This window comes from Rhinolophus ferrumequinum, chromosome 6 (genome assembly GCF_004115265.2).
Source record: "Rhinolophus ferrumequinum isolate MPI-CBG mRhiFer1 chromosome 6, mRhiFer1_v1.p, whole genome shotgun sequence".
NCBI classification, from domain to species: Eukaryota; Metazoa; Chordata; class Mammalia; order Chiroptera; family Rhinolophidae; genus Rhinolophus; species Rhinolophus ferrumequinum.
This window is the reverse complement of record NC_046289.1, coordinates 61,571,103-61,587,210: the sequence shown is the minus strand read 5'-3', so window position 1 is coordinate 61,587,210 and position 16,108 is coordinate 61,571,103. Positions and strand designations below refer to the sequence as shown.

At 37.7% G+C, this 16,108-nt stretch overlaps 1 protein-coding gene and 1 long non-coding RNA gene across 5 annotated transcripts in view; one reads left to right on the top strand and one right to left on the bottom strand.

Moving 5' to 3' along the window:
* The window catches only part of CTDSPL2 (CTD small phosphatase like 2), an 84,557-nt gene extending 80,753 nt beyond the window's left edge, over window positions 1-3,804 (top strand). For 3 of the 4 annotated variants that reach the window (XM_033108533.1, XM_033108532.1, XM_033108531.1), the window contains 3 exons: window positions 222-348; window positions 1,558-1,653; window positions 2,293-2,985. In XM_033108533.1, the coding sequence (XP_032964424.1) occupies window positions 222-348; window positions 1,558-1,653; window positions 2,293-2,358 (289 nt within the window). In that variant the 3' untranslated portion in view covers window positions 2,359-2,985. Of the gene's footprint in view, window positions 1-221; window positions 349-1,557; window positions 1,654-2,292 lie in introns of all 4 variants that reach the window. The other variant, XM_033108530.1, reaches the window with a different exon arrangement.
* A 470-nt stretch (window positions 3,805-4,274) lies between these two features.
* On the bottom strand, window positions 4,275-16,034 carry LOC117023578 (uncharacterized). The gene is made up of 2 exons (XR_004423232.1): window positions 15,106-16,034; window positions 4,275-5,702 (listed from the first exon to the last, which is right to left on the bottom strand). It is a non-coding gene; the product is annotated as an uncharacterized LOC117023578 (long non-coding RNA).
* Window positions 16,035-16,108: the final 74 nt, after the last annotated feature.

Sequence of the window (16,108 nt, the reverse complement as noted above, 5' to 3'; positions counted from 1 at the left end):
GTAATATTTGGTTGTAAGGTTCAGTAATTGCTAAGAATTTTAATAGTAAAACTGTAGCCCAAAGCTTAGGCCCACGTTTGTATTTTAATTTCTTTTGTGAGACAAGACTAATAAGGGTTAACCTCTAAAGCCTGTGGTACGTGTATGTACATATGTTTTAGTATATGTTGTACTTTTTAGAGCTCTTTTTTTTTTAAATTTGTTTTTATTTTTATGTTTAGGCACCGACTTTTTCGTGAACATTGTGTTTGTGTACAAGGAAACTATATAAAGGACTTAAATATCCTTGGAAGAGATCTTTCAAAAACTATAATAATTGACAACTCACCACAAGCCTTTGCATATCAGGTAGGAAGAGGGTTGCTAAACAGAGTGGAAGAAAAACACAATAAGAACAAATGCTGCCAAACACAATATGATGGGAGAACAGAATTTTTACTGGTGTAATTTCCATTTAGTGTCACCTTTAAAATTAGAAATGCCAAATTTGTATATTCCTTGTGCAAAAGTTTCTTTTAAATGGATTACAACATAAATAAAGGAAAACCTGAGTAGTAAATCTGAATAAGAAGGGACTATAAGATAGACATACATCATTTAATAGCATTCTTATCACTTGTTAAATCAGTAATATAATTGTAAACATATGTAAGAATTACAGATAACTTACCCATGTTCTTGTCTGTTTGATTTCACATTCTTTAATATTAGACTGTTTTGTCAATATATTTGTACCCTTTGTCAATGATTCTTTGAAATATAATAGAGATGAGCCATCTTTGCAAGATACATTTTACATTATGAACATGTTCATGTGATATGTCTGGGATTTCTTTCACAATAAATTGGTGCAGAATGGGGATGGTGGGAATTGGGTTGGGTGTAGATGAAATTAGGTTTGTCCTTCTCTATTTCAAAATGTCCATAATAAAAAGGGGGGAACTGCACATAGTATTGAAATATGTTCAACTTAGGTCACTACTTTTACTTGCTTGTATTTTGAATTATGTTAAGTATTTCTTCTTAGTTTCTAGATCAAACCATTTCAGTGCCCTCCATCTCAAACACTATGTTCTGTGTAAATGTTTAAAGATATTTTATACTAGAGATTATTTACTATAAAAAATACAATTTGCATTCTTGTTTTTAGACTCTTCCGTGAAATAGCATTGGGTCAATTTATTATGTTCCTACTATGTTTCAGATTGTCCTGCTATTTGTTGAGAATACAAGAATGAATGGGACAGTCCCTTGTGTAAAAGTACATGCTTTCTGACAATTGGTTTCTGTGTTGCCAATCTGTTAACAATACCCCTTCATTCACAATACCTAGCACTGACTAATAGTAACTATTTTTTGAATGAATAAAGAAATCTTTTTAGTTATGTTAATGTAAAACTTGTTTTAATGGATCTTTCTTGTTTAGTTTTATATATACTAAGAAGAAATTACGTTTGAAACCCCAATTAGGCTTCGATTTCTTTATTAAGCTTTTCCAAAGTAGGCAAACTGTAGGCCAAAAAAAAAAAGGATTTAATTACTTATTTATCATTTTAGCTGTCTAATGGAATCCCTATAGAAAGCTGGTTTATGGATAAAAATGACAATGAACTCCTAAAATTGATTCCATTTCTGGAGAAGCTTGTAGAACTGGTAAGTATATCTTATTTATCTGTTTGTTTTTATTGCCTCAACTTTATTGAAATAAATCTTTTAAATTGCTTTACTTTATGTATACTGACTTTTTAAAGTCAACGTGGTGAGAGATTAGGGCAAAGATTGAAAAGGATTATAAGCATTTCCAAACCTTACAAATTATATTAAAATACTTAACAGAATTTAAAAATTTATAGACTGAATTCTTTATTTCACTGGCCTTCCTCTTGCAAGTCACTAACTAGTTGTGTTAAATTGATTTCATTTTGCTTTTATAGTTCAGGTCTAAAATTATTGCTTGTACTCTTGAAACTTTATTCTGGTAACTGTTTCCTATATCAGTGGATTAATTTTAAAACTAATGTATAAAGTAGAATTCAGTGGCTTAACACTTTTACCTAACTTTTGGTTTGGCCTCTTACTGGGTAATTATTCTTACAAAATTAAAACTTTAATGACAATTTTTTTAAAATCTAAATTTAAGTTAATGGCTTCTGTGTAGCACATTTACGTTTGGCAAACAATAATATAAGTTGTAAAATAAAAAGGAATGCATTTTTCTGCAATGTTCATAATGGTCTGCGGATCAAATCTTTGAAATCACGTGGCCTTTAAAATGTCTTTTTCTCCACACAGAATGAAGATGTTCGACCTCACATCAGAGACAGATTTCGCTTGCATGATTTGCTGCCCCCAGATTAAGTACAAAGACTTGTCAAATCACTGAAGGGGGAGAGAATGCAGGACCCTTTTGGACTAAGACAAAACATTGCCATTACTGTTGAAATTTTGCATTTTTGTACCCCGTCTTGCTTTTCTTATCTTTGGTGCCCAATAATAATCAAGGGTTACAGAAAGAGACTTTATCTCAGATTGAATACATATAGTAGGTAGGCTAAAACAGAAGAGTCTTTAGAACTAGTGCAACTCCAGTGAAATTTTTTTATGTACAGGACATCTGCAGTTTATAAAGAATTCTGTTTCTGCCACCAGCAGTTTGACCTGTAGTCACACAGGATTTTATGATAATAACAGAGATGAAAATGGACTTTTATTTTCTCTCTGTTTGGTGCTCTAAGTGGGTTTGTAGCCACTTTTCTGTTACTTTAAGATTCTCATTTCAACAGGAATGGCCAGTAAAAGTTGTTTTATTTTTCCTGTTAAGGTTTATAACCTTTTTACATTTTTGACCTGTATTAGATTAGAATTTCATTATGCATTCCTTTTAGTTGAGGCGCTTCATAGTTTTCTGGAAATAGTCAATTTTTAGTTTTTTATTATACATTTGAATGGCCGTTTTCCTGCTTTGTCTGCCTGCATATTGTATATTTGTTTAAAAATATTCTCTACTTTTAGTCCATGTAAGTTGCATTTAGAAAGCCATGCATTTATATTTTGTTTCTGTAATATTCTACTGTAGGTGAAATCTTTTCAAAAATCAAGAGACTGGGTAGATAAGAATATATGAATGACTAATATTCAAAAGATTTAAACCATTGTGATGGCATGTGTTCCCAAATGGTAATATCTTGCAATGGCACACAGATTTAATGGATAAAGGTATACCTCAGACTTCACTGTGCTCACCAATCTTTGAGGAGAATGAGTTTAGTCACCTGTTGGGCTTGATCTGGTTACTGCTGCCTTTGGTTTCCTCCAGGAATGAAGTATTCAGCACAGTGACTCAGTATTTTTAGTTATTTTGCATGGGCTGGTAGTACCTCTGTTATGCTCTCAGTTACAATCAATTTAAAGCTCTGTGTAACAGTCTTGGTACCTTACAGTAGCTATGCATATTCCTGTGGCACAGTAAACTTCCAAGCCACCAATGCAGTTAATATGCTCTCATAGTGGTTTTCTATGCTATATGAAAATAGTCTTCAAGCCTTGGTTCTCTAATGCAGCTACCACAAGAGGTTGATATTTTTATAGTGGTGTGTAATCTCCTTTTCGGGAGGCTTTTTATGGAAGGTAGAATTTGTAAAAGTTAGTATGCTTTGCCTCTCGACTGCATTAACATGCCACAGGCTCAGACTGTTTTTGTGTAAAGGATGTCAAAGAACGGCACTTTTTCTAAAGAGAAGTTTGATATTTTGTATGCTTGTTAAGAAAGTACAGTATTGGAAATTAAAGGTGGACAACTGATAATTGAGGAGTATGTCACTTAATTTTTTATGTATATTACCTGTTTACTTGTACAACTTATTGTACAAATTACATGCAGCTTCATTTTCAAATGAATCCTTAAAATAAGGAAATCTTTTTAGGAAAACATTTAATTTTTGTATTTTTGATTTTAAAGGCATGAGTTATGTCAATTTTCAGTGTATTAATGAAGATTTTAACTTTTCATCAGGTTGAGTGTTTTCTTACTATATTATCTGTTGTGTATGTAGTTAGCATATTGTGTCACTGAACTGTTTAAAAATCTAGCATGTAGAGCAAGCCTGTTTTGTGGAAAATCCTTATTCATTAAAAAAATAATCATGGCAGGTTTTCTGCAAAAAAAAAAAGCAGAAGCATTTGCAATTCAGAATACTGGTTTTTTTGTTTTTGTTTTAATTTAAAGAAAGGTATTTTGCTTGCAGGAAAAAATACTACAGACTCATTTTAATGAGAATCTTCGAAATGTATTTATCTTTAGGGCATCTGGGCATCTTTATGCTGTTTGTCTTCTGTCTTTCTTGAAATAAAATGTACATACGTTACCTTTACATATGCTCTTGCTCAAAATTGTGAACCTAGTTACACTTCTCCTTGCTCCCTTTTTATGCTCAAACAGCAAAACCCAAAACCTATACAAGATCTAAACTTTCAGCATGCATTGGAATTGCTGAAAGCTTTTCTGATTAAGTAAATACAGTCTCAAAGGGCTTTCCCATAACTTAAAGGGAAATGTAAACACCTTACCATTGTGCCTGTGGGCACTTTAAATAAACACCAACTTTTAATCATCTTTCATTTAGTTGTAAAGCCATTTTCAGTCCCATGCTAAGGAGACTTCCCTAAAGTCAACTGACAAATGAACCAAGCATAACAAAATTCTATAAAGAAGTAAACTAAGGGAAATTTTGTATGGCCTGAGAAAATTTCTTGAGACCAATTTATTTTTCTTCATTAATTGACTTGTCATTTTAAATTTAATACAAAATTTAAAATTTATAGAGACAACTATCCAGTTTTCTTCCACTTTAATATTTATCTTCTCACTACCCCTTCTTTCTCTGTAGATGTTATCTTAGACACTTCCATTTAGTTAAGCGGAGGTGTATATTTTATGAACTGAGATGTGCCCAGCCCCTTCAGATCACGCAGGAAACATGAACTCTTAAAAACTGACTGTAGTAAATGCAGGAGAGCTGGATACCGATAAGACACAGCAAAAGTGACCTATATACACATTACAACTCTGAAGTACATAATTGTGGTATATCCAGTGATAAGTGTCTGACTTTTAAGACATTCTTTTAAATATTTGTATTATTGTTAGGATGTTTTAATCAGTTGTGTTTTTTAATTACATGTAATATATGTAGCCCTAATCAGATTTATATCACCAAATTTCTCCTTGGGTCTTAAAAGAATTGATAACAATTTGAAACTAGAAATTGTTTTATATTGGCTAGTATGTATATTTATTTACCCGATGGCTTTATCTTGTCTCCCAAAATTTTGGGGTAATTTGTTGAAAGCATTTTAACTTCTATAAATGGCTATTTTCTTATAACTGTCAGTGAAAATGTATGTACATTTTTTTAAAAATATTTTTCTGGTTTGTTTGTTTTTTGTTTTTTTAGGGTTAAACATAGAATGGTTTTTTTAAAAGTTCTCTTTGGCCAATGACTTTTTCAGCTAGATATTACTTTCATTCAGCCTTCTAAAGAAGTTCGTTTTTCATTGTTTTGTTCAGTCAACTTACCTGTAAAACAGAGACTTCATCTCATCAATGAAGAAAGCATTTCATTATTCCTACAAATCTTTACAGCGAGCACAGAATTCTTCATAAGGACCAGATCTCTTCCGCGTCTTGTGTCAATCACATAAAGCTGTAACGTAAAGGACACTGAAGCCTTCATTTAATTGTACTAACAAGATGGTGTTATATAACACATCATTAGCTAGTTAAGGTTTTCTTACCTGATTTCTTTGTCTTCCTAGGTATTTATTTGTTATCTCTTTTAATCTTGTGTATCTAAAATTAACTTAGTTAATAGTTACCCACCGAATAACTATGCCAAGCAACTAGGAAAGAATGTTTATTTTATTTCCCCTTATAGGGGAAGAGTGGACTGGGAACAAAAATGTATGGGCCAAAAGGCCTTAGGTTGTCATTCATTCACTTTCTTATTCCTCTCATGACCTATATTTGAGTATAGTATTTTTTCAGTGCTGATGTGCTTTTACTTTTCATGTCTTCCTGAGTTGAAAGCCTGCTAGGAACCTGTATAAAATACATTTTAAATGTTCAGAATAAGAACCACAAAATTCAGTATCTTATATTTAAATGCTACTTAAATTATTGGAATCCAAGTCTCACTCTCTAGGATACATTTTTATAAAATGTTTCTCTGTATCTTGAATTGAAATTACTTGCCCAAAGGCAAGAGTTCTAGAGGATATGTGTTTTGAGAAATTTTTAAAAGGGGGATAAGAGAGCAACAAGTTTATACTTAGTTACTTTATGGTTTTGATATTAGTATTTTAAAATAGTGGTTCCCAAACCTGGCTGTTCATTAGAATTACTCTGAGCTTTTCAAATACAGATTTCTGAGGCCTAGGCCCTGCAAAATTCTCTCATTGGGTCTAGAATGGGACCTAAGAATTTGTTTTTTTACAAACTCTCCAAGTGATTCTAATAGCCAAATTCAGGAAATCACTGTTTTAAATGTGACAGTGGTTTGAGAGTAGGCAACAAAATAAAAGTTCACTAGACATCTCTTTGTGGTAGAGTTTTCTTTTTTTAAACTGGGACCAGATTTTACAGAACTTATTCAAGATACATGGAGGAATAATAAAGAAGATTGAGGCTACTGCTCATTATTTCTTTCATACTTTTAAGAGTTTGCATTTCTAGCACTTGGAATAGTTGATTATATTCACAGCTGAAGGACATATCCCTGAATGAGACCATTATATATATTAACTGTAAAATATTTCACTATTTTTTTATTTTATAAATCTTTGTAGAAATAAGCAATGAAATACTACTTTCATCTTTTGAAATGGGATTTTTCAAGGCAGTGTCCTTTTGGCGTTAAGGTAGGGGGGAGTTAATATTCTCTCTGCCTTTTTCCATGTGAATCAATATGAAGTCATGGACATTTAAAAATCTCAATTTAATTTCTACATATTTACTATGCAGTATAGCCATGAACAAGTAATGTAGATTTAGTTTTCTCATCTTCAAATGCCCTGATCACCCTACCTCACAGGGTTGTTGTGAGGATAAATAAAATTTTTATGGAAGCACTTTTCTTTGATGATATTTTATCAGCCATTAGAAACAATGTAATGTCTAACAAATAAGTACTCTGTTTACAAATACACAAAGTTTTTCACATTACTTTCTCTTTAGATGATCTTCAGAACAGACCTGTAAGGAACGTAGAGCAAGTTACAGAGAAAGAAACAGGCTCAGAGAGGGCTGTTCCCCAAGACCTCACAGCTATTCCGGGAGACTTAAATTCAGGTATCACTACAATATGCTACTTCCCAAGGCCTTGGCAATCTTGTATAAGCATGTTTGTATATAAATACAAAGCTTTCTCAAGTTCATAAATCAATTTAGCCAACAAAATGTTCTTATAAAGGAATATAATAACTCAGGTTATAAGCCTGTGGTACAAACTAGGCCCTAGGGTTTAACCATCCAACTTTTTTAAACTAGAAAGAAATCCCAATTTCCAAGCATGCCTCTGTATGTTACAGATTAGGAAATGTTCTAGAAAAGTGTCTTCCCAAAATCACAGGTGGGATTAGAATCTAGGTCTCTTAATTAAGTGGAATGAATGATTTTAGGGGGAATAACATTCTTGATTTCTGGAACTAGTGTGTGTAGAAATGAAATAAAACATTTGACAAACCTCTGGATATAGAGGGGTTAGTTTTAAAAAGTAGAGATAAGATGGCAACAAAACTAGATTATGGTGAGCTAAATTGAGAAATTAATACTTGACGTAATGAAACAATTAACTACAAAATAACACTGGTCTCACCTCCAGTCTGTGATGACTTTTTCTCCAGCTTTATTGAGTAAAATTGACATAATATTGTGTACGTTTAAGGTATACAATGTGATGATTTGATGTACGGATATATTGTGAAATGTTTACCACAATAAGCTTAACACATCCTTCACCTCATGTAAATTACCATTTTTTGTTATGGTGAGAACATTTTATATCTCTAGTAGCAACTTTCAAGTATACAATACAGTATTGTTAACTATGCTATACATTAAGACCCCAGAACATTAGATCCTCATACAACTGAAAGTCTTTTAACATTTGACCATCTCATTATTCTCCCCACCCCTCAGCCCCTGGCTGTGATGAGACTATAAAACTATTTTCCCTAAGCTCCAAAGGAATTTTAATGCAGACAGGTTTGAGAGTCATTGCAACAGGCCTTTAGAAATTACTGAGTTTCAGACAAATAGTTGACTGGGGAGTATGGTTAAAAGCATAAAATTGAGAGCCAGCAGACCTGAATTCAAGGCCTTGACTCATCCACTTACTGGACTTAGCAGTTGAGCCTGTTCATCTGTAAAAGGTTGAAGACCTACCTTTCAGAATTACAAAGATGAAACAAATGTAAAGCAATATACAAGTTTAAATTGAAGAGTACTGAATGGCTTGAGAAGTCCAGTAAGTAGTTTTAGCAGGCTCATGATTTGCCAAGTTAAAAGTCTCTTAGTAATGGATCAACCAAATGATCTAGAGCTTTAGTGGCTACGATATGAGCTTTAATATATTTGATGTGTGACGATATTTGTTGAAGGTAGCTATAAAGTAGCCTTCCTAATGACAGTCATTTTATAACTGTCTTACTATGTGTTTGACACTGCACATAGCAGAAGAAAGCCAACCTGGCACTACCCTCAAGTTTAGTCTAGCAGTGGAGACAGTATTGTTGGGAAAGGGATCATGGAGAAAAATGGCTTTGAGAGCGCTAATACAATCTAGAAGTGAGGAATGGGTTGCCTGAAGTACTGTTTAATATGAGATCTGTAGAATATTGAAAGAATGTAAAGCCAGGTGTGTTTGGGGGGCGAGAGGTAAAATCAAGCGAGTAAATGATCACATTTGTCTTAGACCGCCCTTTGGCTGCTTCATAGGCAATACCGTAATAGAGTTGGTGTGTGGGAGACCAGTTAGAAGAGTTCTATAGAAGTTGACCTAATTTGCCACGCAATGTATTTCCTTTCTCCAAGACAATAAATGGTTAATGCACTGGTTGCTAGAATCAAAATGGACAATCTGATGTCAGGAGATGGGTCAAGTCTTAATGAGAGCGTGGCTTGTCTGGTTTACTGATAGGAATAGGAAGGTACGTTAGGATTTTATGATGCTGTATAAAAATAAATGTGGAAGAATAGGAGGTGAATGGCGACATGCTATCATTTCATTTAAGATTCTTGGGTAGGTTTTTGGGGGGATGGGGTGGTTTAAAATGGAAAAGTCATTCAATTATATAGTTGTTTATATCAAGTCATAAACCAAACTTTTTACGTATGTAATGACTGATTTTGGTATTTTATGAGTTTTAACCTGGTTCTGTTTGCAATTAAAACCTCTTCAGCCTTGTTTCATCTTTATGAGATTTTGAATCTGGTGCTTAAGGCACTTACATTTAAAAAGGAGCCATGAGCAGCTCTGCTTCATTTTTACTGTCATTTCCTATGGCTTTAATGATTAAGTTCTTGAAGGCAGAGGTGTTAATGTTAATTTGTCAACACTGATCAATTACTCTGCTCATCTGTAAAATGGGAATACTGTTAATGTGCGATTATAGAGCTCCCCTAGAAATTAACATGTGAATCACAGGTTAGTTTTAAGGACTAAAAGAAGTCCCCACCACATAGTTCTAGACAACTGTTTCCCTGTTTCCTCATTTCAAAAAGCAGCATGCACACTACTGTGAATGAATTCTCAATTTCTGCTTCAAAAATGCATCAGTGCTGCATACACATAGCACATGCATTTTTCCATAGCACCTCCAACCCCTACACCCATGTTCAATTGCATGTGGTTTATTTAGTACTTTCAAATTAACATCCTGAGAAACTAGGATAGTACTTCGTACAGAGTAGACACTCAATAGTTATTTGTTGAAGAAATAAGTGAATATGCTCACATTTCAAAGTCTGAACTATAAGTCCAGAAAATTGATTCATTCATTGCAGCCCAGAATTGATGAGACTCAGTGGAAGTGGTTCACATTAAACTCACAAGACACTAATTTTTAAGCCATATTTCAATTTCATTTACCATCAGCAGGTTTCTCCCTTATAAAACTAAATCACGACCTACCTGCTTGATAAGGGTAGAAACAGAGAATGTCTAGTGAAAGAATCATAATGGCTAACATGAAGTCAATGGGATACTTTCATCTCTACCAGGTATCTGCTGAAAGCCTGTGGGTTAGTTTGTCCTTTCCTCTGGAGACTGTCAAAATCTTGGTCTTTGCTTTTCCTATATTTCACCTTTCTGTTAACATTTTTTGTTTTAAGATGCAAGGTGATACAGATTACTACCACTTGGGAAATACAGTCTTGCTTTCCTGTGACTTCACCTTGCGGTGGCTGGTTGTACCTGGCATCCTCTTAGCTACTTATTTACTATTTCCTAGTTCAGGTTACTGCGACAATGCTTTTACAAGTAATATAATTTTTTAAAGTGCCTTTCTTTGGGACCCATGTATTTTCCTTTTGGGACTACCTGTCATGAAGAGAAACAATGGCCTGATGGGCAGGTTTTTCCTGGGAAAAAAATCCAGTTCTGCATAGAAATTTATTCATGCAGTCATTCAATAGTTACTGTTTCCCCAAAATAAGACCTAGCCGGACAATCAGCTCTAATGCATATTTTGGAGCAAAAACTAATATAAGAGCTGGTCTTATTTTACCGTAAGACCGGGTATAATACTGGGTCTTATGTTAATTTTTGCTCCAAAAAACACATTAGAACTGCTTGTCCAGCTAGGTCTTATTTTCGGGGAAACACGGTAAGTGCCTGCTATGTGTCAAATGCAGACTTAAGTATAGCAGAGCTTAAGATCTCAAGATTTGTGGTCTTCCCTTCAGAGTGCTGTCATTAGCCACCAACTCGTGGTCCCTCAGAGTCTCGTTCCAGCTTCTAAAGCCCTGGGAAAGAATCTATTATCATTGCATTAACAATTTGCCTCAAAACTTAAGAGGCTTAAGATATCTTATCTCTCACAGATCTGTGGTTTGACTGGTCAACTCTTGCTTGGGGTCTTCCTTGGTGACGTTGAAATGGTAGTTGGGGATGGAATCATCTGAAGGCTCAACTAGGCTGGATGTCCAAGATGGCTTCTTCACTCCCATGTCTGGAGTCTCTCTGCAGGGATATCTGAAACAGCCAGAGTTGGCTGAGTATTTCTTTTTCTAAACAGCCTCTCCATGTGGTTAGCATGAAACAGCACATGATGGTCACAGGCTAGTAAAGACTTCAGAAATGGCAGCTGACTTCCACCAGAGTGAGCATTCCAAAAAGCATAGGTGGAAGCTGCAAGGCTCGTGATAGGTAACACTGGGTGTCACTTCTGCCCTATTCTACTGGTCAAAAATGAATCATAGGGCTAGTCCAGGACTCAAGGGAAGGAGACCACATAAGGGCCTGAATAACTCTTCATTGAAGGACCATCTTTAGAGACTAGCTACCAGAGAATTTGAGGATTCCACTGGGTTACTTATACCCCACCTAAGGGCAGAACCAGATTTCATATTGTTTGATGCATGCATATATTACACAATTTGGAGGGCTTTCTTTAAAAATGGAGGAGCCCATGCAATGAGAGGCCCTGAAGCTAGAGCTTCATTAACTTCAGTTAATCTGCCTCTGACCCCCCTTCCCAAATCAGCAGTGGTAAAGGAGCAAATGTGGCTTTGGGGGCCCACCTACACTTGTGTTCTAGGACAATTTCCAGACAAGGAGGAATTGTGAGCTTTCCCCACCCCTCACCAGAAGTGTCCAGTGTTCAGTTCAATATAATTAGATCATTTTTATGTCTAGAACCCAGGTCTCCTGACTTCCAACAGGGAATTTTCAAATATACCATGTTCCACAGTATTTTAAAATTTATTTGTATTTTTTACCAAAAAAACGTGGTACAAATTTCTTTTTTAAAATCTTACTATTCTTTCTATACTTTTCTCCTCTGGTTGCTCCTTAAATGTTGATGTCCTTCAAGGTTTCTTCTCATTCTATCCTATCTGCAGACGGCCTCTTTCACGTGATTCCATCCACTGCCATAATCAGGTACTCCTAATTATCTGTAGCCTCGGCTTCTCCAGTTCCAAACGTGTACTAGGCATGTCCCTCAGGAATGTCAAGATCTATGAGCCAAAACTTTATTCCTGATTGTGATGACAGGCATTATACAGCCATTTTCAAAAACATTTATTGAGCATTTGCCACATGCCAAGCACTGGAACTACAGTATTAAGTAACAGACAAGGTAGGTGCCTGCGCTCCAAACAGACTTAAATAAGTCGTCAAAGTCATTAGAGACTGTGATAAATGCTATGACAAAACAGGGATGAGATAGAGTAACTGGGAAAGGTCCCTTGCAAGAGGGAGATCAGGGAAGACCTTCCTGCAAAGATCACATATGAACTTTGATTTGAAGGAGGAAGAAAAGCCAATCATGCAAAGAGGTGTGGAAAGAGCACTGTAGGCAGAAAGTCCAAAAATAGGAAAAAGCTTAGTAGCCTTAGAGAGCCAGTAGCAATGAAGTTAATGAGAGAGAATGGCATAAGGGGGCTGGATGGAAGTAGGAGTTAGACTATGCAGGGCTTTATAGGCCACAGTAAGCAGCTGAATTTTACTGTAAAAATGATAAGCCACTAAAGGGATTTCAACTGGGAGGAAGGGGTGTTACAATTTGGTTTACATTGTTAAATAAGCAAATTGCCTGGTGTGTAGTGAGTGAATGGACTGCGGAGGGGGAAGAGTGGAAGAAAACCAATTGGGAGGTTATTATAGTGGAAGAGTCTAGAGAAAGCTTGGATTAAGGTGGTACCAATATGGAGGTAATTAAAAGGATTCAAGATTAATATTGAAAGTAAATCACAGGGTTTGGTGATGGATTGAATTTAGGAGGTGAGCGAGAGGAAGAAAGCAAGGATAACTCCCAGGTTTTTTTGTAAAGATTTTTATTGGGGAAGGGAACAGGACTTTATTGGGGAACAGTGTGTACTGCCAGGACTTTTTTTTTCCAAGTCAAGTTGTCCTTTCAATCTTAGTTGTGGAGGGTGCCATTCAGCTTCAAGTTGTTGTCCTTTCAGTTTTAATTGCGGAGGGCGCAGCTCAGCTCAAGGCGCAGCTCAGCTCAAGGTGCCGTGTTCAATCTTAGTTGCAGGGGGTGGAGGCCACCATCCCTTGCGGGACTCGAGGAACTGAACTGGCAACCTTGTGGTTGAGAGCCCACTGGCCCATGTGGGAATCGAACCTGCAGCCTTCGGAGTTAGGAGCACAGAGCTCTAACCGCTTGAGCCACCGAACCGGCCCTAACTCCCAGGTTTTTGATAAGAGCACCTATAGATAGGTGTCACTACCACCCAATCTCTTTTTCCCCACCCATTCCATATCCAATCAGTCACTGTTTAGTCAGGGTTATCCAGAGAAACAGGATCATTGGGATGTGTGTATATTTAGAGATTTATTTTAAGGAATGGCTCACCAGATGGTGGGAGCTGGCTAGTCCAAAATTCTGCAGGGCAGGCCGGCATGCTGGGGGTGACTGTGATGACAGGCACAGGGAAGAGCTGATGTTGCAGAGCCCAAGGGCAGTCTACAGCCAGAATTCCTTTTTCCTCAGTGTTCTTAAGGTTGATGGGATGAGACCCATCCACATAATGGAGGGTAATCTGCTTTGCTTTCAAAATCTACTGATTTAAATGTTAATAACATATGACAGGGGCCGGCCCGGTGGCTCATGCGGTTGGAGCTCCGTGCTCCTAACTCCGAAGGCTGCCAGTTTGATTCCCACATGGGCCAGTGGGCTCTCAACCACAAGGTTGCCGGTTCAACTCCTTGAATCCCGCAAGGGATGGTGGGCTCTGCCCCCTGCAACTAAGATTGAACATGGCACCTTGAGCTGAGCTGTCACTGAGCTCCTGGATGGCTTGGTTGGAGCGCATCCTCTCAACCACAAGGTTGCCGGTTGGACTCCTGCAAGGGTTGGTGGGCTGCGCCCCCTGTAACTAACAGGCAACTGGACCTGGAGCTGAGCTGCGCCCTCCACAACTAAGACTGAAAGGACAACAACTTGACTTGGAAAAAAGTCCTGGAAGTACACACTGTTCCCCAATAAAGTCCTGTTCCCCTTCCCCAATAGAATCTTAAAAAAAAAAAAATATATATATATATATGTATATATATATATATATAAAATAACATACGACAAATATATATAATACAGCAAAAACTAATGTGTGACCAAAAGCAGTACCATGGCCTACCTAAGTTGATACAAAATTAACCATCAGTCACTAAATTCTGTTGATTTTGACCCTTAAATATTTCTCAATTGGTTCCTTCCTCTCTGTTACCATTGCCTGATTTGAGGCTTGTGTTCTTCTCATTTAATTAAAAAAATATTAATTTATATATTAGACACTGTCAAATGCTGGAGATAACACTGAATAAAAGATTGTGCTCTAGGGACCTTACATTTCTTACGTTTCAGGGTTTCCCTGCCTTCTGTCTTGCCTCCTTCCAATTCATCTTTACAAATGGATGTCTGTGTATCACTGCCTCTCACACTTTAATATGCAGAATCATCTGAGGATCTTGTTAGAAGGCAGATTCTGATTCATTAGGTCTGGGATGGGTCCTGAGAGTCTGCATTTCTAACAAGCTCCCCAGGTGTTGCTGCTGGATTGGGAACAAACTTTGAGTAACTGAGCTGTAGAATGTCTCTTAAAAGACCATCTTTATAAAAATGTGTATTTGTAGACTCTCTGAAAGAGATGAAGAAATGGGGAAAATGGTTACCAGTAGAAATAGAATGGCTGATCATTGTATAAACCCTTTTATAAACAATGTCGTACCAAGTTAAGTGTATTACATATTTGAAAACAAATTAAGAAAACAACTAAAAATATCAAACTATTCATCTCAAAAACCTTGCAGTGTAGCCCACTGACCCACATGGCAGAATGCAGCTTAACCTATCTGCAGCCCTTTATTATAATCAGTTTACCTGTTCAGTTTATCTTCAATTTCGCCACTCAGGTCAGGGACCACTTCCGTTCTTTGCGGGAAATGCTCTGGAGCAATTTCACTTGGTCTTTCAAACTCGTTTTCGCAGCGTTTACCTCGGGAAGCCTTTCACGCATCCTCCCGCTCCCCTCCCCCCGCCCCGCCGTTAAAGTTACATTTTTACATTTAACCTCACAATGCTTCCTTTTGTTGCAGTCATCACACTGTGTCGAAGTTTATTTACACGTCTACCTTGGCTGCTTGATGGTGCATTCCATGGGGACAAGACTAGAGTTTATGCCTAGCGCAAACCGAGTTCCGAAGTTGTTCTGCGAAAGAATGAATCATGTACTGGCCTGAAGAGGCTCACAGGGAAAATCCTCGAGCACTGGGGCTCTCTTCGATTCCTTCGTGACTACCTCGAGGCAAACGTGCAGAGAGCTGAATCTGAGCACCCAGCCTGGGAAGGTTGCCAGGAAAGCCGCCTTCTCCACTCGCCCGTCTCGGGAGCACCACAAACGCCAGCTTCCAGAGGGATGTCCCCTCCCCCTGAGCACGACTGCACCCTCCGGGAGTCGGCGAGGCGCGTCCACCTCCCCTACAGGCGCGCATGGCTTTCGGAGCCTGATTCCGAGCGTGGCGTGGAAAGGCTGGAAGTCTCCTTGACATCCGTCAGCAGCCACCGGCGGCGATCAAAGTGACGGATCGGTTGGGGCGTGGCAGTGGTAGGCAGGAGGTGTGGCGAGGACAGGCCAGGGCCAAGCACCTAGGCAAGGGACCGTCGTAACTTCCCCACACTTACGTTTCCTTACCGGGGCTCAGAGTGGCGTGGCCATCTGCTGGCCGCTTCGTCTCTCTCCGCCCCAGTAGTCTACAGGACTGTCCGGCGTCGCGGGCACTGGACGCTGGGCCACGCCCTCCCACGCGACCCCGGCTCCAAAGGCCACGTCCCACGCCCCATTCCCGCCCGCGCGCGCGTCACCGCCGCCGCCGGCGCCGCCGCC